This window comes from Nothobranchius furzeri, chromosome 11, assembly GCF_043380555.1.
Source record: "Nothobranchius furzeri strain GRZ-AD chromosome 11, NfurGRZ-RIMD1, whole genome shotgun sequence".
Lineage (NCBI taxonomy): Eukaryota > Metazoa > Chordata > Actinopteri > Cyprinodontiformes > Nothobranchiidae > Nothobranchius > Nothobranchius furzeri.
The window spans coordinates 35,986,973-36,010,033 of record NC_091751.1 but is presented as its reverse complement, the minus strand read 5'-3'; the positions used below and the strand labels follow the sequence as shown (position 1 = coordinate 36,010,033).

Genomic DNA, 23,061 nt, shown 5'->3' with positions numbered 1-23,061 from the left:
ATCCTGCTACATAAATATTCTATAGAAACATTAATTATTTCTCAACACGTGATAAAGACTCGATCCACCCACTGCTCCACTGTGAAGGTGGAGGAACGTTTTGATTCTAAATGAGGATTTAATCTAGGAAGGTGGGATGGAGGAGAGATGGACCGGCAGTGATGAAGTTGCTTCTTCAGAAGGAGCTAAATTGGTCCTCATCTTTGGTCAGGAGATGCTGAAGATAAATCACTGAGGTAGAGATGAGGAGGAGCTCAGTTATCCACAGAAAAGCTGCTGGTCCTCATGGAAGGGAGGGTATCGGATTAGGATTCCTCCAGGTTGTCTTTCCCATAGATGTTGTCCTGGCATCTGACACACACACACACACACACACACACACACACACACACACACACACACACACACACACACACACACACACACACACACACAATTTACTATCATGTGATTTTAAAGGTTGAGGCTAATACGTTGTTCTTCTCCAGACCTCCCAGCTGGTGTTTCACGACCCACATCACTGGGAACCAGTTCTGTATGGTTCTTTAATCTGTGTAAGGTCACGTACACCTGTAGTATCACCTCTGATGCACCTGTCCAACACAATGCCCCACTTTCTGCCCCCCAGTAATTAAAACCAGCAGCCCCCCCCCCCCTCCCTGTTGGTCTGGGACCTGTGAATGAGACCAGTTAGAGCCCAGGTCACACATCCAGACCCCTGCTGGACAAAGAGCGCTCTGTGGATCCTCCTGCAGGGCCGCGATCTGTATTAAAGCCTAAATACCTGCGCAGGAACCAAACCAGGATAAGCTCCTGCTCAGGTGTCGACCGATAGCCAATAGGAGCAAAGGCTCCACTCCTCTTCTCTGGGATGGACTGATGAACAGGGAAGCTTAGAAATCCTTCTGCTGGGAAATAAAACTACAGGAAGAGGCTTTAACCTACTTAGTGGCTCCAAAGGCCCACCAGAGAAGTCCAGTGTTGTCTCTTACTTAATGAAGAAACCAGAACTTCTGCTGCAGAAACCCACAGATAAGGTAAGATTTCATTCACTGTTACAGTTTTAACATGTTGAAGATCCAGAAGTCGTGATTATTTAAGGTTTTTGTGGTGATTCAGCATTAAAACATAGATTTTTACCTCTGTGGCCTTTAAGCCCTCGCTCCTATAGGATGTAATATTATTGTTAATATAGTATCTCAAGAGTATTAATGAGCTAAAGACTAGATACCGATATCAGACATGGGGGCTCGGGTCTGAGACTTGGACCTGAGTCATGCTGGAGTAAACCGAAGACCACTAACAGGCATTTCCTTTCATCAACCCTAACCTAACCCTGGATGAACTAAAGACGGAGTTTGGAAACACCCAGTCGAGACTGAGATTTGTCCTGAGGACTTGATACTTCACTGACACATTTAAGGGATAGTCTTGACTTGGACTTGCCCTTAAAAATGTTTGGACAAACTTGCTCTGAAACTAGACTGGACTTGTCCTCGTAAGTCTTTGGACTACACTTGGACATTTAAAGAATGAGGACTTGACTTGGCCTTACCCCATAAAGACTTAAACAGGTGGCGTAGACTTTTCCAGCCTAGACTCGTGACTTGTTGTTTACATGTGACCCGGTCCAGCCCCTCAGCTGTCAGACAGATAGACTCTAGACTACCTCGGTATTCAGAGAAGTTCATGGTCGACTCGATGACTCCAAGGAGCCCAAATCATCATCCCTCCACCACCGTGCTGATGGCTGGTTTCAGCTGTTAGTGATGCAGTGCATTCTGGGTAACATCTCCACTTTGCTCTTGTTTATTTAAAGGATGTAGGACTAGAAGTGCTGTGGTTTGTTTGAGTTTACCTAAGCCAAGCAGCCATGTTGGTTTTAGAGGGAAGAACGTGTTCTCTCGTGACCTTTAACCTGTTGTGAGGTTTCACAACTTAAGTTTTGGAAGTTAGAAAACTCAGATTATTTCATCTCTCCCGAGAGATAAAAATAAAAGCATCACTAAAATGTAAGCATTCCTGGAGGAGTGCACGCCAACCACCTGTTGATGATCTTAGTTAGCCAAAGCCGCCATCTTGAATTATAGAAACTTCGAAGATTAGTCATTCATGGATAAACATCCGAGAATTTCAGGAGTTTCATTTAAATCTGTCCAGTGGTCCAAGTGATGTGTTAGCAGTCACGTTCACAGGTGAGAACATGAGGGATAAAGTGTTTCTATTGGCTCCTGAAGAGCAGGTAAACAGTCTAATGTTCCTCTAACCTGGAGCTTTAGAGCTCTCAGATGGTTGGAGCCCCTCTCAGCCATTTCCATTAACACGGAGCTTCTTCAGCTTTGAAGATTAAATGTAACGGCACTAATGAAGCAGCTAACCCCTCAGAGGTACCCACTGATATCCTCGCTGCTCTCAGCGACACACTCATTCACCTCGTAGATCTGAGTGGAGCCGCAGGTGGGCCGAGCGGTTTGAAGCCATTAACCGGCGATGCGGCGAGCGCTGAAGGTTTTGTTTGGTGCAGGAATAATCATGGCTGTAATGATGGGGTGATTCATGGATGCTGGAGTAAATGCCGTCTCTATTACGCTCAGAAGCAGCTGTGACATTTCTACTTGTCTGGTTGTGATCCGTGGAGAGGTGGGAGAGCTCTGTGGGGTCTTAGTCATCAGATGTTTCTGTTCTGAGCCGTATTAGAGTCTTGCTGCTTTAACTGCCTGGTGCTTCATCTACAGGAGTATCGGCGAAACATCGGCGCATAAGAAAAATCACCCTGCAGCTCTTCAGCTAGCATTAATAAGCAGCTGGTCCAGGTTGCACAACGATAGTTAAAGTTGTGCTCCAAGGAGGACAAAGCTGCATGCATGAGCATAAAAAGGTGACGTCCGCATAGAAATGTATATGAGAACCGTCGACGGTGTGAACAATGTTATTAACATAGACTCCGACTAGGGCTGGGCTACCACCACCATGTTTGACTGTCGAGGCAGCGGGACCCTCACCTTCCAGAATGTTCTGCAGAATATTTACCCAGAGGTCTTTGGCGTCCTCAGGATGCTATCTGGCCAATGTGAAACGGGTCTTCATGTTGTTTTTGGCCTCAGGTTTTGGTTTGGGACACTTCTTTATTCTACAGAACATCTGAGTGAAATCTAACTGTTTTAATGTAAAAATGCAACAGAAAATCAGACAATTTGAGTAAAACTTTCACAAAAAAATTAGTTTTTAGTGTCCTGTGAGGGTTGACCTTTGACCCCTGGAGAAACACGTGACCTTGTTCCTGTCATGATTGTGTTCTGATGAATCCTCCATGGTTTTCTGGAGTTTCACATTTGAAGTAAAAATATTTAACTTTTACAAACATGTTGTTTCCTTGAGTGGATCTGACTAGTTTCATCTTTCAGCCGTTTTTATGAAAGTTATTTAGGTTTTACACGTATTCGGTGCATTTTCATGCATCACACATATTTTTTAGTTCTCGTGAATTCCCTAAACATGTTTATTATTTTCTGACTGCAGGATCATGTTTCTGATGTGGATGTTTTTCCTGTTTGCTGCTTCAGCAGGTGAGTCTTTACCATGATGGTTTATCTTGTTTACTTTTAATCACCCAAAGATCTACCTGTTAATGACTTAAATGTGTGTGTGCGCGTGAGTGTGTGTGTATGTGCATGTGAGAGTGTGTGTGCGCGTGCATGAGTGAGTGTATGTGTGTAAATGCGTGTGTGTGGGAGTGCGTGTGTATGAGTGTGTGGGCGTGCGTGTATGCGTAAGTGTGCGACTGCGTGTGTGTGTGTGTGTGGGCGTGCATGAGTGTGGGAGTGTGTGTGTATGAGTGTGTGGGCGTGTGTGTATGAGTGTGTGGGCGTGCGTGAGTGTGCGAGTGCGTGTGTGTATGTGTGTGGGCGTGCATGAGTGTGCATGAGTGTGCGAGTGCATGCATGTGTGTATGAGTGTGTGGGTGTGCGTAAGTGTGCGACTGCATGTGTGTGTGTGGGCGTGCATGAGTGTGCGAGTGCGTGTATGAGTGTGTGGGCGTGCATGAGTGTGGGAGTGTGTGTGTATGAGTGTGTGGGAGTGCATGTGTGTGGGAGTGTGTGTGTATGAGTGTGTGAGTGTGTGGGAGTGTGTGTGTATGAGTGTGTGGGCGTGCATGAGTGTGGGAGTGTGTGTGTATGAGTGTGTGGGCTTGCATGTGTGTGGGAGTGTGTGTGTATGAGTGTGTGAGTGTGTGGGAGTGTGTGTGTATGAGTGTGTGGGCGTGCATGAGTGTGGGAGTGTGTGTGTATGAGTGTGTGGGCTTGCGTGTGTGTTCGAGTATGTGTGTGTGTATGAGTGTGTTGGCATGTGTAAGTGTCCATGTGTGTGTATGAGTGTGTGGGAGTGTCTGTGTGGGCGTGTGTGTGTATGTGTGCGTGCGTGCATGTGCGTGTGTAAACATATGCGTGCCTGTGTGTGCATAGTATGTATGCGTGCGTGTGCATGCGTGTGAGTGTGCGTGTGTGCATGTGAGAGAATTAAATCAGCGGTCTGTCTGTCCAGCGCTCTCTCCCGCCTCGCTCCTCTGTCCCGACCCTGAGGGCAGCCGCCACGTCATTGGTGAGAATGGAGCTTTTTAAAAGTGTAATTCCATTTATTAATTACAGACATTTTAATGGTCACGACACACAGCTTAGGTTAATCTGATGAGTGAGTTAGCAGAAGGCTGCTTGGTATTTGGGCCCAAAGGAAAAGTTTTCTTCCCAGGGCTTTTCTTCCTACCTGTTGAGAAACAAATTGTTTTATCATAATTGTTTATTTATGATGAAATCTCCAGTTTTAAAACAAATAAACAGAATTAACAACCTAACACACCACTAGGGGGCGCTTGTGTTAACATTCATTTCATAAATAATTTTGATGTGTAGTTTTTTTCTTCCTCCAGCTATCCAACAGCAGTGGGACCTGATGGAGATAAAAGATTCACCTCTGAATATTTAGTTCTAAATGACTCGGTCGTGGTGCCTTCAGAGGACCTGTTATTGTCTCCGTCTTATTTCTTCGGTCAGATTGTCTGGGTCTGCGCTTCACCTGGATTAACCATGTCTTCGATAATCTCCCATCACTGCTGAACTTTGTGTGGAAGCTCCGCTGTCTTTCTGGGATCTGTCCTCGTCAGCTGGAGGACTACGGCTGCTCCTGCAGATACGTGGAGGCTGGAAACCCCCTGGATCCTCTGGACCAGTGAGACAATTGGACACATTTAATCATCTATACTTGTGACTAGAGCCCTGCACTGAAGCCCTAGGCCCTCGGGTCGGCCCGGCCCGACGGCCCTCGGGCCGGGCTTCGGGCCAACGACTGTGTAATTACCTCGGACACGGGCCGGGCGCCTTTATTTTTAATCGAATTCATAAAAAAATTTGAAACACAAACGCAGCAGTAGAGCCCTGCGCGGGACTGTTTTCTTCATCCCGCTCCCGCTGAATTTCTGACCATTACTGCCTGCAACTGCAACATGTGTGTTACACTCCCGCCCGCACCCGTAGCGTGCATGTCTACTCCCGCCCGCAACCGCAAAACTCTTGAGAAATTATTACCTCACAATAAAAGAGATTTATTGAGTTTGCGTCCTCTCTGGTCCTGGAGAAAACATGTCACAACCCGCGGCTCTTTCAGCCATCTGATGCGGCTCTCTGTGCTTGTAAAATAATGAATGGATATTTAAATAAAATGCTTTATATTTTACTGAATTAATTTTATAGCTGTAAGTCAATTCTATGTAAAGATTGTCTGCGTAAACCTGAACAGGTCCAACCCAGTCTTACTGTGAGACCGTGTTGACGCGTCACGCTTGTGCGTAATATAAGCTGTCTGAGCTGAAGAGATTCTGGGATTCTCCTCCTGGATGTGTCGCCACATTGGAGACAGGAACAAGCGCTATTCAGCCAAAGTTTCATAATCAGGGAACATTTTCTAAGTGACAAGTCTCTCTGAGCGACAGGGTTTGGAAAACACTCGCTTCAGTGGGAGGAACCTTCCCGCATGCGCTCTGGTTCTACGACGCGCTCCAAGCCCCTCTCCACAACTTCAGCTCGCTGTGCACATACAGTACGCGCTGACAGCGAGCTGCGCTGAGCAGCTCTGATGTTCAGATGGGAATCTTTTCTTGAGTGATTTAGCTACATCTGCGATGTGTGTAGAATAAAATGTCAGTTCGTCTGCATGCGTCGGGGTAATTCTTTCTATTCTTTCTCCGTCAAAATAAACGGTCAAATATGGGAACTATCCGGTCAACACAACACAAGCCCTGCTTTTAACTGTTTTGTTTTCTTGAGAAAATTGTTGGAAAGAGATAAAATTTAACTTGATTACCACCAGAGCCAGTGCGCCGTCATCCCCGTGATGGTAAACGAGGGAAAAACAAATTGATCGGATCCTACACGTCTTTTAACACATTGGTCAGGATTGACACACTTTGTTTTCATTTAGTTGGTTAAAAAAAATTCGGGCTCGGGTCGGGCTGGTGCTCCACCCCCTCGGGCCGGGCTGGACACGGGCTCAGATTTTAGGCCCGTGCAGGGCTCTACTTGTGACGTCTGACCTTCTAACTTCCTGGTTTTTCTCTGCAGCTGCTGTGCGACTCACCGACGGTGTTACCTCAAGGCTGCCCCCTGTAGGCAGCATCTGTCTCCTCCACCTGACGACTTCACTTGCACCACAGCGACCTCCAGCTGCGGTGAGACAAACGGTTTGGATGTTTGTGATTCTCCGGGTTGTTTTATATGATCTAACAGGTTTTTTCTATCACCCTAAACCGTTTCCTGATTGGCTGTTTCTGTCTGGGAAGATGTTGGTGACGCGTGCCGGCGAAGGCTTTGTGAATGCGACCGAGCCGCCGTTGACTGCATGACTCGGAGTTCCTACAACTCGAGTCTCAGAGGCATCTCCGAGTCGTTCTGCTCTGCAGCAAATCACACAGGTGAGTTCACGTTTCACTTGTTCGAAGACACGTTTTGAAAACATCACGTGAGTTTATCAACAAGAAGCTTTACAAAATAAAAGTATGTGACAAAGCGCAAAATAATACGTTTCATTGATTAAACAGGTTTTGTGTTTGAGGCTGAAATTAAAGTGAAAATTCTGATGAATAACTTTTGGTGTAAAACACGTCAGAATGGTCCAGAACCCAGTGTGATTGGACCATAAATCTGAGATGACTCATCCGGACTGTCTCAGAACCAGAGACTGAACCACGACCCAAACCTCTCATTAGTTTGGTTTTTCCAGATTTGTTCAGCGGCTCCGAGGAGGTCGATCCGGTCTTCCCAGGAGCAGGTGAGTCTTAGTGACACGCTCCAGCCCATAGAGAGAGAGCGAGGACGGGTCGGATCACAGAAAACGGCTGACTCACACCTACACCAATTAAAACATCGACCTCTTGACTTTTAATCCTACAGCTTCACGCCCACATTCAGCCGGGAGACAAGCAGACTCCGACTTTCTTTGATCTGACGAGGTTCTAATTTTAGATGTGAGCCAGCCGAGCTGCTCTGAGTCAGAGAAACAGGAGGCTATTAAAGAGAAGAGCTCAACTCCAGACTTACAGAAGTCTGTCAGAGGTCTTTAAGAGCTTCTGGTGCTGCTAAGCGCCTCTGAAAACATAAGTACGTAAACATACAGTGGGTACGGAAAGTATTCAGATCTATTTTATTGACAGAAAAACAGAATTTTAGAAATGTCTGCAGATTTATTAAAAAAGCCTAACTGAAATATCACATGGTCGAAAGTATGCTGTGACACTCGTATACTTAACTTAGGTGCTTTCCATTTCTTCTGATCATCCTAGAGATGGTCCTACACCTTCATTGGAGTCCAGCTGTGTTTATAATACTGATTGGACTTGATTAGGAAAGCCACACCTGTCTACATAACACCTTACAGCTCACAATGCATGTCAGAGCAAACAAGAATCATAAGGTCAAAGGAACTGCCTGAAGAGCTTAGACAGAATTGCGGCAAAGCACAGATTTGGTCAAGGTCACAAAAAAAAACATCTGCTGCACTTGAGGTTCCTAAGAGCACATTGGTGTCCATAATCCTGAAAGATGTTCAGGTCGACCAGAACCCTTCCTAGAGCCGGCCGTGCAGCCACACTGAGCTACTGGGGGAGAAGAGCCTTGGTGAGAGAGGTAAAGAACCCAAAGATCACTGTGGCTGAGCTCCAGAGATGCAGTCAGGAGATGGGAGAAGGTTGCAGACAGTCAACCATCATTCCACCAGTCAGGGCTTTGTGGCAGAGTGGCCCGTTGGAAACCTCTCCTCAGTGCAAGACACATGAAGTCCCACATGGAGTTTGCTAAAAGACACCTGAAGGACTCGAGATGGTGAGAAATAAGATTCTCTGATCTGATGAGACTGGGTACGTGTGGAGGAAACCAGGCACTGCTCATCACTTGTCCAATACAACCCTCACAATGAAGCATGGCAGCGGCAGCATCATGCTGCGGGGTGTTTTTCTGCTGCAGGGACAGGACGACTGGTTGCAATCGAGGGAACGGTGAATCTGGCCAAGTACAGGGATATCCTGTTCCTGGATCAGTAGCTTCTACTTCCTGTTTATTGAGACCCCGCCCACTTCTCTAACCATTATTTTACCAGGTGGTCTTTTACAAACGTGATCTGGCTGAGATGTCCAGGAGGTAATGAGTGATGTCACACGTGGGCATGGCCCTGGCTGTAGCTGAATAACCGACAGATGTCCCTGTAGAGGTTTTAGTTGTTTAAACTGGTCTCAGACCCATTTGGTTACGGTTGATTTTTAAAGATAATTTACTGGTTTTAGATGATTTTTGATCTCATCAGAATTTTTTTTTGAGCTTCAGACTTTAGGTTTGATTTCTGTGATTTATGTGTGACTGCTCTGATCCTGATTTTATGTTTAGTTTCTGGACTAAATGATTTAAATTAAGGTTTCTGATGTTTGTAAGAAGGGTTTCTTCATTCAGTCTATTTATTTGAATCATCTTAGGTTTGTTATTGTTGTTTGGAAAAATGACACCTCAGGTAAAAATAACAAGGTACAACTGTATTAAATTACGTGTAGATCTAGATGAAAGGAACTCTCGTATTTAGTAATATTTAAATGTATTTAATACTTAAGCTGCATATAAAACTAAATGAAGCAGAAATCCACTGAAACAGAGTTTTGTACCAAAGGTAGAACATTTCTGCAGTGTTCAGTTTCCTGTTGCAGCAGCTGCAGGATTTTTAAGCACAGACTGAAACGTCCTTGTTCTTTTGTCCAGATGTTCTCTCAGCAGCAAACGACTCTGCAGGTGTTGTGATGTCCAACTCCTCCCTGCTGCTGTCGGCAGGTAAAAGCTCAGGAAGTGAGAGTCCAGCCACGCTTTAGTCCTTCAGTCCGGAGTAGAACAGTAAACTGTAAAATTAACAAGATTTAGTGTTTTTGACCAGTTCTGGTGGTTTTTACTTGGTTAGAATCATTAAAGTTTTAATAAGTAGGTAAGTTAGGCTACATTAGAGTGACTTAACCCTTTTTAAGTAAAACCAAAACTCACTTAACCCTTAAACAGAGATCAGATTATTAAACGTGAGCAGCTCGGATCAGAATCTCGTTTTATTGATAAAAACAACAAACGTTTGAATAAATAATGAAATGTGAAGTAAAATGGTTTCAAACATTAAATGTATGAAAATGTTTAGAAAATTCAAAATAGAAAAACAACTCAACTAGGAAACTGTTTTAATAAACAAAATAAAAACTGTAAACTTTAGCTGCAAAAACATCATTTAGTCCCTAAATCAGCTGATCTTTAGCAAAAGAAAAATCATAAATATGAAGATGTTTGAATTAAAGTTACATTAACCCTCGTCGTCCCAAACGAACTAAAGCCTTGTTTCCTCCTGAAGGATTAAAGTTTGAGCTGTTTATTTAGGATCTCACAGATTCTGACCCGGAATGTTTCTGACCAGCAGAACCGGACCTGACAAGAACTTTGGAAAACAGCAGCGACTCTTCTGGGATGAATGGTTTGATCCTCACGGCTCCACCTTATCAAACCTCCTCCCCAACCCATCCTGGTACGTTTACAGCCTGAGGTGACCTTTGACCCTAACACGGGTCTGGTGTTTTATGAATGAGAAATGACTCGCACTTATATTAACGAAAAGCCAAAGACGTCACCATCTTGTTTCGCTCCGACGCATCACCCCGCCCACCAAACCAAGAGCGCTGTGATTGGTGGTACTGGTCTGGGCTGCTGAGGTTCCAGTGGAGCGTGGCTAGACTAACATGGATCACACTGTATGTAGGTCTCTAGGCCTTAAGCGTTTTCTTTACGTGAAATCTAATTTAGTTTTAAAGCATGTTAGAACAGATTTTATGTGTCCTGGTTGACTGGCCTCTGGACCTCTGAGAGTCTTCAGTTCCTCTTTTGGGAATTTTCCAGTTTGACCATCATAGATGTTCTCCCCAAGACCGACAACCGGATGGTCCAGTAGTTGGGTTTTGGTCAGGTTACTAGCTATACGCTGTTAGAACGTTAGGAGAAGCAGGTTTTATCTTAGCTTTAATGAGGTGTTTGGTTGTTCTCGTAGGAAAACTCCTGCTGGAGATACATAAATATGATCTAACGGTCAGAAAATACTTAAAAAATGCAGCACACGTTTCTGTAAACACTTTTCTGAATTCAACAACCTGAGTTTGATGTTTATTTAAGACAAACAACAAAATGTCTGTTATTACAGCTCCATCGCTAGTGTCAGCTCAAGCTCCTGATGATGCAAACATCAGAACAACTCTCAGCAGGCTCCTCCCACCATCATTTTCATCATCTGAGGAAGAGCGAGGTCAGTTCACACAGCAGCTTCAGACAGAGTTGGATTATGCTCTCAAGCTGAAGTCAGACATGAATCCTTCACTCCTTCAGATTTACTGTCACTGAAAACGGAGTCGATCAGAGATGAGGAGGGGGAGTCCAGCCAGGAGGAAGGGGAGGAGCCACCACCAGCTTCTCCAGCAGGTTGGGTTAGAGTTACAATACCGCTGTAGCCTTTAAATTCATGAAACCTGGAATGCAGTTAAACCTGGTTCTGGCTGAAACTCACCTCCTCCTGATTGGTAAAAACTCAACAGGAACAACCTGAAATTTCAGAGACGAGATGTGATGATCAGTGTGTGCTTAAAGGCTGATCTCCGAGCAGTTTAGGAATAAAACATGAAATTAAGTAAAAAATTTGAATCTATTCAGGTTGGATTATTTCTGAGTAGGATAAACAAACTCCAGCGTGTAGCAATAAATCCTCCATGAGACGTTTGTCCAGCTGTCCCCCAGGATGTCCTGTAGCTTGTCTCTGAGCTCTGACACAGCTGCTGTCACATCCTCAAAGTATCTGAGAGGACGGATCTTGATGCCGGATGAGTGTGGAGACCCACTGAGTGCTGACACTGAGGGGTAGTTGTGTAGAAACTGGTTGTGATCCTCTGTGTTTGAGAGCTGCTTCAGCTCAGCATCTTTCCTCTTCAGCTCGGTGATCTCCTGCTCCAGCTTCTCCTGAAGCTCTTTGACTCGACTCACTTCAGTTTCCTGCTGGGATCTGATCTGCTGCTTCACATCAGAGCTTCTTTTGTGGATCAGACAGATCAGCTGGCTGAATGATGACAGAGAACTGCAGGATGGACTAGAGGGTTATGAAATGTTTTGACAAAATAGGAGGAATAAAAGAGGAGGAGGTGTCGCTATATTTGTTATATCCTGCATCGTGCATGGATCAGTTTATGAGAGAAATTTCTGTAATACTGGAAAAACACAAAGAAAAGACAACTTTATTTTGTGGTGATTTTAATATTGATTTATTGAAGGCAAATGATCACAATAAGACTTCTGAATTTACTGATACAATCTTTAGTTTTGGGTTCTATCCGTTGATTCTAAAGCCCAGCAGAATAAAGATGGATAGTGCCACTTTGATTGACAACATTTTCTTTAATACGATAGATGGTAAGATACATAGTGGACTGTTAGTCACGGATGTGAGTGATCACTTGCCTGTCTTTTCAGTGTTTGAAATGAATAATCAATTTAATATTCGAGAGGAAAAGATTGATTACATTGGTAGAATAAAAACACCAGAACACATTGCGGCTTTTAAAAGAGAATTAGAAAATTATGACTGGAAAAATGTTTATGTGGAAGACACTAATGATGCATATAATGCATTTCTAGACATATTTTTGTCAATCTATGACAGCCATTGTCCACTAAAAAAGTTTTCTGAAAATCTCAAAAAGAAAAAGCCATGGCTGACAAAAGGTCTGGAAAGAGCATGTAAAAGGAAAAATAAGTTATATAAGATTTTTTTGACAGATGGAACTAAGGAAAATGAAGACAAATATAAGAAATATAGAAACAGATTAACAACTATTTTGCGATATGAAAAGAAAAGTTATTATGAAAAGCTGCTTCAAAAATCTAAAAATAATATAAAGGCTACCTGGAGTGTACTTAATAAGATAATAAAAAATCTGAATAATATATGTTTTCCAACATGTATTGTAAAAGAAGGTAATGCAGTGATTAAGAATATTGAGAGTATAGTCAACGAATTTAATGATTACTTTGTTAAAGTAGGTCCCAATTTGGCAAGAGATTTCTGTTCCAGGAAGACATGATGACAAATGTTTAAATTTTACTTCTTATAAATGTAACTCAATGTTTCTTGGAGGAGTCCGTGAGAGTGACATTATAGATGTGGTGAGTACATTTCAGAGTAAAAAATCCATGGATTGTGACAGCCTTGATATGTCATTAGTTAAAAGTTTTTCATAGTATCTTTCAGCCATTAACTTATATTTGTAACAAATCATTTCAAACTGGAATTTTTCCAGATCAAATGAAAATTGCCAAAGTGATCCCATTATATAAAAATGGAGATAAACAGGTTGTGTCAAATTATAGACCAGTATCTTTGCTGCCTACATTTTCAAAGATTCTTGAAAAACTATTTGAAAACAGACTAAATTATTTTCTTGAAAAATATGATTTCTTGAATGACCATCAGTATGGGTTCAGAAGAAATCGCTCAACATCTCTAGCAGTGATGGAATTTATTGAAAATATTGCAACAATTGTGGATAAAAAACAGATTGGAATAGGTGTGTTCATTGATTTACGCAAAGCCTTCGATACGATAGATCATTCTTTACTGTTACAGAAATGTGAAAGATTTGGTTTAAGAGGTGTTGTACAACTTTGGTTAAATAGTTGCTTGGAAAGAAGGTTCCAATATGTCAGTATTAATAATATGAAATCTAAACTTAAGACAAGTAACCTGTGGAGTTCCGCAAGGATCGGTGTTGGGACCAAAGCTATTTTTACTTTATAAAAATTATATTTGTACAGCTAGCGACATTTTAAAATATTTGATGTTTGCTGATGATACAAACTTATTTTGTTCTGGAGATAACATAAAGGAATTACTGAAAACAGTGGAAACAGAATTGATGAAGTTAAATAGATGGTTTGTATTTAATAAACTGTCACTGAATGAAAGTAAAACATTTTGTTGTTTGGAGCTATTAGAGTAATATTGAAGAAAAATAAAATCTAAATAATGTTGAAATTGAAAGCGTATATGAGACTAAATTTTTAGGAGTAATAATTGATGATAAACTTTGTTGGAAGTCTCACATAGATCATGTGAAATGGAAATTATCTAAGTCTATTTCTACTCTTTACAAGAGATTTATTGCACAAGAGCTGCCTTTATTTACTGTACACTTCCCTCTGCTTGCCTTATATGAGTTATTGTGTGGAAATTTGGGGGAAAACATACAAAACATATCTGGATTCAATTTTTAAATAGCAAAAAAGAGCTATTAGAATAATAAATAAAGCTGGATATAGGGAGTCCACAAACCAATTTTTTGTAGGATCAGCTATGTTAAAATTTAAGGACATTATATATCTTAAAACTTAAGAAATGATGTATAGAATGGTGAAAATGAATGTTCCAATTTGTATTTTAAGTATGTTTAAATTAAGAGATGGAAAATATGATTTGAGGGGGTCTTATATGTTTGAAATACCTAAAGTGAGAACTAATGCGAAGTATAGATGTGTGTCGGTTTTGGGAGAGAAGTTATGGAATGGCCTTAAAGATGAACTGAAGATGTGTTATTCTTTGTCATTTTTCAAGAAAAATTAAAAAATTTGCATCTTCCAAAGTTATAGAAACTTAGTTTGATGTCTAACCTTGTGTTGATTTGATTTCTTGATTTATCATTGCTTTTTCTTTAAATGTTATGCATCTTATCCATCAGCCTTGGTTAAGGATTTGATTATTGGTTATTTGACTTCTGAGGAGGTGAGATGTTTCAGGTGTGAACCTGCTGGAAGGTACCGCCAAACAAATCAGCCATGTCTGCTGTAGAAGTTGTCCAGACGATGTTTTCTGACTAAAGCAGCTAAAATCTGCCTGTTTATCATTTCTATTAACATAAAAGCATCCAGAGCTGCTAATAACTACCAGAGTATCACAGGGTGACAGAAATGAACCAGACAGACACAATAATATGATTTAGGTTAAATATAGGTGATGCAGACCGGCTTTTATTAATAATTATTGAAAAACAAAGTCCCACGCTAATAAAATGACACCTCTGCGTCTGACCCATCGCCATGGGGAACTATTTGGTGGTTTGACGCCCACTCCAACCCTTAAAGCTGAGTGTCTTTGGTAGGACCTGACCAGGATTTGAACCGTGATCTTCCAGGTTCTCTGATAGCGAGCTGAATACTAAAAACTTTATTTTTGGATATTGAGGTTTTGACACTTGCTGCAGGTCCAGAACCTTCTGATCACGGAGGATCTTCTTTTAACTGTTACAGGGAAGAAGTCTCCAGGAAGTGGGGTCACCTCCATCAGACCACCTCTGTGTGAGGAGGAGGATGAAGGTAAAGTTTCTCCTCTCATGGACCATTCATCACTTGTCTCAGTTCAGATGTTTATTAATCAGGTGACTTTGTCCTCTGATGAGACTCTGACGTGGGACAGAAGGGGACAGATCCATCCTTTGTCTTGTCCCCGCTGGAGTCTACAGGTCCGACTGACATCCAGCAGCCAGAAGGTGAGTCAGAACTGCTGCATTCATCTAGTGTGAAACGTTTGTTTGATCCTAAACATGTTTCCTCCCAACAGACTGTAGCCGCTCTGATGGGCGGAGCCAGAGGGAGAAGCTGGTGCTCGGAGAGATGCTGCTCTGTCTGACGGGACGGTGTCCTCACCCATACGAGGTGTATGGCTGTTACTGTGGACAGGAGGGTGGTGGGCTGCCTCTGGACCAGCTGGACAGGTCTGAGCCCAGCAGGAGGACAGTCTGGGGTCAAAGGTCAGCCTGATTCCACCTCATGTCTCCTCCAGGTGCTGTTTCTTCCATCGCTGCTGCCTGAGGCAGATCAGCTCCATGGGCTGCAGGAGTGACAGGAAGCTCAGCGCTCACGTTTCCTGTGAGAACAACAGACCACGATGTGAGTCCAGACCTTAGAACCAGCTCGGTTCTGCTGAGGAGGACGTCGGGTCACATCTAAATCAGTCGTTTGCTAAGCAAATTCCTCGCTGTGCAAACCTAATTTCTACTGAGTTTTCCACCTCACAGACGCTGAGGGCCAATCAAAGCGCATTCTCCCCTCACTTGATTCCAAGATGGCAGAATAAACGAAACTGAGAGAGCTGGATATGGAGGAAATGCTTCTACTTGTTTTGCGTCACCGCCACAGTCATTTGAAGGTTAGAAAAATATGGCTGTGCTTATAGCATTCCAAAGTCTGGAATATCAAATCAGGATTGGAGAAACCTTCAAAGCATTTCCTCCATATCCAGCTCTCTCCGTTTCTGACAGGAGTCAGCCATCTTGGAAAAATGTGAGCAGAGAACATGCACACGGTGAGTTTCTGCTCAGAGTGAGGCAGAAAAGTCAGTGAAAATTAAGACGCCAGTGCCCGAAAATGCCTGCTGGCTCTTGTACGCAACAACCAGGGCTGTGCAGAGACCTTTGAAGGGGCGGGTGCTCAAATTTAAAAAGGGGCTCACAGAATAATATATTCAAACACCATGACATAACCACAGTATACCCGGCTGAATAACAAATCATATTTATTAGAAATTCTAAATGGAAGCGAATCATTATGTACACCATAAGGACAATGTAAAGCAAAAGTAACTTGTTTTGGTAAATGGTCTGTATTTGTATAATGCCTTCTTAGGGTTCTACAACCCCCCAAGGCACATTACAACACAGTCATTCACACACACACACACACACACATTAACACACTGATGGTGATGAGCCATGATGTAGCCATAGCTGCTCTGGAGCGTACTGACAGAGGTGAAGCTGCTGAGCACAGGCGCCACCCGTCCCTCCGACCACCACCAGCAGGCAAACAGGTTAAGTGTCTTGCCCAAGGACACAACAGCATCAATCTCTGATTAAAGTCAGGATCTAACCTGCAACCTTCCGATTACTGGACAACCTGCTCCACCTCCTGATCTATTGCTGTCCTATTTTAACTGATGATGGGGTACAATGTAGCTGTTGCAGGGTTGCTCCTCTTGCTGCTGCTGATGATGCTGGAGGGCAAGGCTGTGTTGATGTCAGACTGTAGGTAGTAAAACGAACAGAGGAGAAATGTTAGTCAATTACAAAATTAATGTCAGATCATAAAAAATGGCAAAAATTGGTGAAAACTCTTAGAACTGTAAGACAGAAATATCTGAGACAAAACCTGTGGTGAATAAATGGAAATCTAAACATTAGTGGATAATAGAGGAGTTTATGTCAGAGATAAGAATGTGACAGAAATATAAACAGAAAGAGGTGTGTGTGTGTGTCTGTCTTCAATCTCCTCATGTGATCTATCACTCTCCACCTGCTGTCCATCTGAGAACAAGGCAAAATTAGCTATTGTATGAATGAATTATGTAGTTACCGTAAATCCTCTAATACAGGCCCGGGCCTGTATTTGACTCAAGCTCATCAAGCTCCAGGCCTTTATTGGAAGGAGGGCCAGTATTAGAGGCAGGCCTCTATTTCTATTTGAGCAAAATGAACTAATGGTTCGCTGGAGTTTTTGACAATTAAAAGTGCGCCCACATTTTCAAAGTTAAACACATTTCTTTTAACAACGGTAGTTCCTGCTTCAGCCCTCTCTCCCGCCTCCCCCTGCGCAGCGGCCGCAAACTCACTGATGCGCCTGCAGCCTCTCGGAGTTCCTGCTGCTCTAAACATTAAAATAATTATTTCATTTTCTGTTCCTCACTTCTGATGACCTTCAATGGTGTCTGTTTGTTGCAACACCAGGTACAAAAGCTAACTTGTTTTTATTTGACTATTTTTCTGTCCTGTCTGTTTATTATCTTCCTGCATCTCCTCTCAATCCTAAAGAAAAACTGCTACCTGGGTTCATATATATTCACCTCATGAGTTACCTTTGAACTGCAGTTCTAAAGGATCTACCGACCGCAAAAACAGCGGAGCGCTTGCTGTTTGGCGGCTGTATCAGTGATCTGTGCATCGGAGGACAAGGTGATGCGCCCCGCTCCACAGCAGCGATACACATCAGGCGCAAATAAAAGACAGAAAACATTAAAGGAAATGAACCGACATGAACGATCGCGTGTCAGTACCTACGGTCTGGCACTTGAGTTTTACCCCCAAAAAGAGAATGTGATCATACGATAATTCAATAGGGAGCGTGGTTTCACAGACGCGGAAGTGATAGCGTCGGTGAAACGCCGGCTGCTCTAGGAAACCCCCGAGCGTTCGAGCGTCAACGAAGTGACACGGAAATGCCGGGCTGTCCAGAAGTAAGTAAGATAACTTACTATGAGCTGATAGTTCGTTGGATTGATCGGTAGGTTGGAAACTCTGATCATGAATCTGAAGAAACGATGACTAAGTGGTGAGCTGGAAAGGCGACTTCCGTTTATAGCCACGGTTTGTGACGTAGGTGCGACGTGGAGGGAATCCCCGCGAGGGGCATGCTGGGAGTCCCTACTTCGCGGATTTTCACCTATCGCGGCCAGGTCTGGAACGCATCTACCGCGATAAACGAGGGATTACTGTAGTTCATACACCCCCTACTGCTGCTCTCCAGAGTGTTCTGCAGCATAATCAGCACGTTCTCTTTGAACTTGATAGTGTAATGACCTGGCTGGGGTTGTAAGCCAGGTGCATTCTGGGTATTGTGTTATATGTGTTTCCTATCGTTCTGCTAGTTCCTATGTGCTGATTTGCGTGTTGTGTGAGTGTTATGTAAGCCACAGGGAAGGTGATGTGTGTTCTGTGGAGCGGGTTGAATTAGCATGGTTAACTGACACCGTGACTCTGTGTGGTAGGAGCGTGATAGAGCATCGTGTCTGTAGCCTTACAAAGCGTTGAAGATAAAGCCTAATAAAGGTCTGCGTGAACTTCGACTTCCTTCTGCTGGTTGATTTGGGGACTATAACCCTGCCGCTGGGACGCTCGTACTTGCTTGTTACCACATTCCATCCGGCCACAATAAGAGACCGGCCATTATTTACCTCCGCTGGCTCCGACACCGGCCAAAATTGGAGACCCGGCCTTTAATTGAATACCGGCCTGTATTAGAGGATTTACAGTATTCACATTTAACAGGTCTTGCACCTAATCCATGATCAATTCGCTAACAAAAAACATTTTCTGGCATCAAAACATTGCAGTTGTGTATATTATTGTTTCTACACTTGTTGCTGTGATGCAACTTACCTGTACTCTTTTTTTATCCAGCTGGTGAGGGACCCACTGCCTTTAGCTGCCTCATGTAGCTCTTTCTGTCACTGCTTCCGCCTCCTCTCCTTACGAGGCATGTCTGTACAATGATATATCATAATTAATTTACAAATATTTTTTCATGCATATAAAACTCATGCATACACATACTGGGACATTTCATTCCTTTACCAGAAAACTAACTGTATATAATTTGGCCACAAATTTGCTTCATGATGCTGATCCAGAATATTTCCATACTATTTTAATCACAGTGCTTTAGTAATTATAATAAAAATAAAGAATAATACAATGTTTATGCCTTCATTCAGTTTTACCATCTACTTTGTGCAAAACAGAGAACTGTACAGATAAAATAATTTTGCTGTGAAAACAGTAGTTTTTTTTAATACAATGCATTCAAAAAGAGAGCAGATATAAACTCCAACATTTTGAGAATATGCATAGTATTAGTGAACTATAAAACCCACCAGAAGGGCTGAGAAACCTTAAAATCTAAAACATAACTATGTTCCCTAAAACGCTGGACAGAATTTAGACAAGGACTGGATATTTTGTAACACAAAACTTGTGACGGATGTTATCTTTAGTATTTTTCTTATTTCCTTTCACAAAAGGTAGCTAAATTTTAAATTTGTTCCAGTTTTATCAGTCTGCGAACCAGGAAGTGATTCTGTAAACAAAAAGCAGGGCTGTGTGAGACCCCAGTCACGTGACACGCAGCAGCAATAGGAATGCAACTTTGCGGTACCTAGTTAACAACGACATTTTATTGGCAAATTCCCAATATTTAAGATTGAAAAAATATTTTCATACAAGTACTTATGTACAGAATGTTTTTGGTTAATCCTAAAGCTACTGAGGTTCAGAATCGGTACCCAGCCACACACACACCCAGCTAGTAACATATCACACACACCTAGTGCCACAAAACAACTTAATAATGTACAAAATCTAATAACTGTGTATAGTAGTGTGCATCCTACTTACCGGTGTTAGTCCGTTTCTCCCAATCAATATGTATGTCCTAAAAGCTCTGCACCGCTCCCTCGGCCATGAAGAAAACGTGGGTGCTTGCAGCTTGTTGTAACCAGCTGTGCGCTCTGGCGTGAGGAAGAGACGGTATGGTCACGTGACTCACGCAAGCTATATAACTTTATTAAACTGAAATTTTATTAATTATTATTTTTGTTATTGTTGAGGGGGCACAAACAGAAAATTCTTAAAAATAAATAAATAAATAATGCCTAGTGGCATAAGGCCTAATGGGTGGGGCCCCACAAGGAAAGTTGACCATTGAGCAGGGTTGATGAATGAGAACCACCTCACCCCTGCCACGTGGATCTCATGGGATAAACCTTCAATCCTGCTTAATGGTCAACTTTCCTTGCGGGGTCACCCATAAAGACAGTGGGAGGGTTAAAAAGTCTCAAAACCGTGTGTGTGTGTGTGTGTGTGTGTGTGTGTGTGTGTGTGTTAAGGTTAAACTGTAGTCACACATCATCTCAGGCTGTCTTCTCTCCAGACTACACGTGGGAGTTGAACAAGACTTCCTAGTGAAGCTCAAACTTTAAGACAAATAAAATCCATCCTGGTCTGAAATGGCGTACCTGTTGTGACCTTCAGGTCAGGGTGTCTCGCTGTGTGACAAGCTCCAGTGTGTTTGTGACAGAACCACAGCAGAGTGCATGGCTGCTGCTCCTTTTAACCACAGCCTGCAGCAGCAACAGTGCCGTGGACCAATGCCACCCTGCCGCTGGGCCAGCAGACCTCTCAGGGCACCTCCCCAGTCCAGTGAGAAGATCAACCAGCCGAACTCTGGAGCCGTGACTCCACCTGGACCACATCCAGACAAGACGAGCTCCAGGTGAGTCTGAGTTAAGATCAATGCTGTTAGAATAAAAGGAGAACGTACCTGGACCCAGGAAATCTTCTGTTACCAGTAAACATCTCTGAGGGTCTCTGGTGAGACTTTGAGCTCTGAAAGAAAAAAGTTACATTTAGTTGATTTTGCTTGTCAAACATCAAAGGAAAATAAATCTAAATGATGCTAATTTAAAAATTCTTATCTGTAGTGATGGGAGCTCTGAACTTGCTTCCAGTGGGAGTCGCACCAACAACCACCAACCAACCCAAGGTCAAGGGTCAACAGAAGATGAGGAAGAAGACTGAAGGATCTTACCCCACATCTCCGTTTCCTCTCCAGATCACCATCAGCAAGGAAATACCATGACTCAGCAGTTTTGATAGAAACACTTTATTTGAAGTACAGAAGCGTCGGAGTGAAGCTCCGAGGCTCGGCGGCTGACCGATTCAAATAAACAAATTAACTGTTTCTCAGACACATTGGATCATGAATCCGAGTCCAGATTTTGGTTTCCTAAACCTGCAGCAGAAGCCGAGCCTCGGCGCCATCTATTGGTCATAATCTACGCTTAAGCTGTTTGTGAAGGCCGAACACAGACGAGACGACTGATCTCTAAAACACAAACATATGTTCCACCTGCTGACCCTTCAAAATAAAATACTTCTGATTGTGTCGTACCGCTTACCCTAGCGTGCTGAAATGCTTTCCCACCTGTCTCTGATCGATGGTTTAATCAGGTCCAGATTCACACAGAACACCTGAGTCTGAGTTTAATACTGATAATGATCTGGGTGGTCTAGAAGCACTTAATAAAACATTAGACCCAGATGTTTGAGTGGAGCTGGAGACTAAACCCGATCATCTGATATGTCACAACAAAACCGCTACAATAAAAATCTGCTAAAACCACGAGAGCCACTAAAATAAACAGTTTTTACTCCCCGACTCTAAAATCTCTCCCAGGCAACAGTTCAGAAACACAATGTACAAAAATAGAAGCTCTGCTGCACACTCACCTGCCCAGGTGCAGGCTTGTTTTCACAGCATTTTATATTTTAGCTCCGCCTCTTTGTTTTACATCACACTTCTCAGAGCTCTGAATGGACGCTGGTGATTTAGTCTACAGACAAGATTATGACAACAGAGTCAGGTTTTACTGTCGAAGCCAGAAGCTCACCGGGTCGTTAGTTTTCTGGCAGGAGTCACCGACACCGGGAAACCAGATCCACCTGGTTACAACCCAGTGAGATCCTGGTCTTTGTGACGGTCGTTGATTATTTTTATTCACCAACAGCTATGGAGTTTGTGTTTGTCAGCCAGAGAACTTCAAGCTAGTCACAATTTAGCAGATTAACCCTTTAACACAGAGGGTGACGTGGTTATGTACAACAGACTCATGCTGGTGATTAAAAGTGACACAAACACGTCTTTCCTGTCCGCCACGCCATCCATGACTTCCTGTTTCTGCTCCTCCTCAGACCTTCAATCTGGGGTAAACCCAAACAGCAGCAGGTGCTGAGCTCGGATCAATCAGGTTTATAAACTGAACCGTGACCTTTGACCCAGATGCTGCTGTAACTGATGAAGCCACTTTAACTTCCTGATTCCCCGAGAGGAACAAACCTTTTAATCCCAAAAACAGATGACGGGTTGGGGATAAACTTAATACGTTTTCTAGAATCCGACACTCGCAAGATTAACAAAGAGTCGGACTGAAAATGTGTCTCCAACCGTCAGAACCCAGCTAACCACAGCTGACTTTAAAATACAAACTACAAAGTGCAAAAACATCAGAATTTTTTCCCAAATGTTTTTTAAACTGAGATTAAACAGAAGGAGCTTTAAGTGCTTCTGGATTAAATGTTGGGATTATTTTTCACTGACCTGAAGCACGTTGTCATTTTCTTTCTTTCTCCTACATGAAATGATTCAGATTCATGATCAGTGAGCACAAAGTTAACGCGGCACAAATTTTACCTCTAATAATCTGAGATTATACTAATCTGAGCAGATATTTAAACAGATATTTATTCATTTATAGATTACTTTACTAGTTAAACACGAAGCTCCAGCTGGTCTAAAGCTAAACATCGATACGATTCAGAGAACCAATCAGAATGAAGCTTCCTGCCAGGAGTCAGAGCTCCCGATTGGATCAAAAAATTTGTTCTTCCTCATCTGTTAGTCGATGTGTTCAGTAGACACACAGGTCTGGGAATTTCATCTCATAGACGGGAACGGATGGATGCTGGGTGTGTCCCGTCGAGATGGAGACCACTCCGGACGGGCTGGGGGGAGGCCTGGGGGTGTGGGATTATAATTCTGAATTATGATTTAACACTCATAGGGTGTTTTAAGTTTTTCTAGAAATTAAATTTAT

The 23,061-nt window shown here is 42.9% G+C and overlaps 2 protein-coding genes and 1 long non-coding RNA gene across 8 annotated transcripts in view; 1 reads left to right on the top strand and 2 right to left on the bottom strand.

Annotated features, from left to right (window-relative positions):
* Positions 1-656: 656 nt before the first annotated feature.
* On the top strand, positions 657-21,902 carry oc90 (otoconin 90). Of its 2 annotated transcripts, XM_070541529.1 has the most exons (17): positions 657-1,037; positions 3,520-3,566; positions 4,543-4,599; positions 5,049-5,223; positions 6,612-6,718; positions 6,830-6,961; positions 7,270-7,317; positions 9,288-9,356; positions 9,979-10,083; positions 10,750-10,851; positions 10,932-11,024; positions 14,892-14,957; positions 15,041-15,130; positions 15,202-15,355; positions 15,424-15,530; positions 20,441-20,681; positions 20,890-21,902. In XM_070541529.1, the coding sequence occupies exons 2-17, from the start codon at positions 3,524-3,526 to the stop codon at positions 20,984-20,986; spliced, it is 1,686 nt and encodes a 561-aa protein (XP_070397630.1). In that variant the 5' UTR covers positions 657-1,037; positions 3,520-3,523; the 3' UTR covers positions 20,987-21,902. The 2 variants fall into 2 exon arrangements, with proteins under 2 accessions (XP_070397630.1, XP_054603081.2); XM_054747106.2 differs by having other exon boundaries at positions 657-3,566; positions 20,917-21,902.
* On the bottom strand, positions 16,139-20,561 carry LOC129165081 (uncharacterized). The gene is made up of 4 exons (XR_008564506.2): positions 20,425-20,561; positions 19,805-19,917; positions 18,791-18,893; positions 16,139-16,661 (listed from the first exon to the last, which is right to left on the bottom strand). It is a non-coding gene; the product is annotated as an uncharacterized lncRNA (long non-coding RNA).
* efr3a (EFR3 homolog A (S. cerevisiae)) overlaps positions 21,056-23,061 on the bottom strand; it is a 130,754-nt gene continuing 128,748 nt past the window's right edge. For all 5 annotated transcript variants that reach the window (XM_070541526.1, XM_070541528.1, XM_070541527.1 and 2 more), the window contains one exon: positions 21,056-22,981. In XM_070541526.1, coding sequence (XP_070397627.1) covers positions 22,876-22,981 — 106 coding nt within the window. In that variant the 3' untranslated portion in view covers positions 21,056-22,875. The remainder of the gene's footprint in view (positions 22,982-23,061) is intronic.

Bases quoted from the DNA above. Each gene is read 5' to 3' on its own strand.
- oc90 (XM_070541529.1), top strand. From the start codon at position 3,524: ATGTTTCTGATGTGGATGTTTTTCCTGTTTGCTGCTTCAGCAG. The intron at 10,084-10,749 runs GTACGTTTACAG...CTGTTATTACAG, and splicing joins CTCCTCCCCAACCCATCCTG to CTCCATCGCTAGTGTCAGCT. The intron at 11,025-14,891 runs GTTGGGTTAGAG...TAACTGTTACAG, and splicing joins ACCACCAGCTTCTCCAGCAG to GGAAGAAGTCTCCAGGAAGT.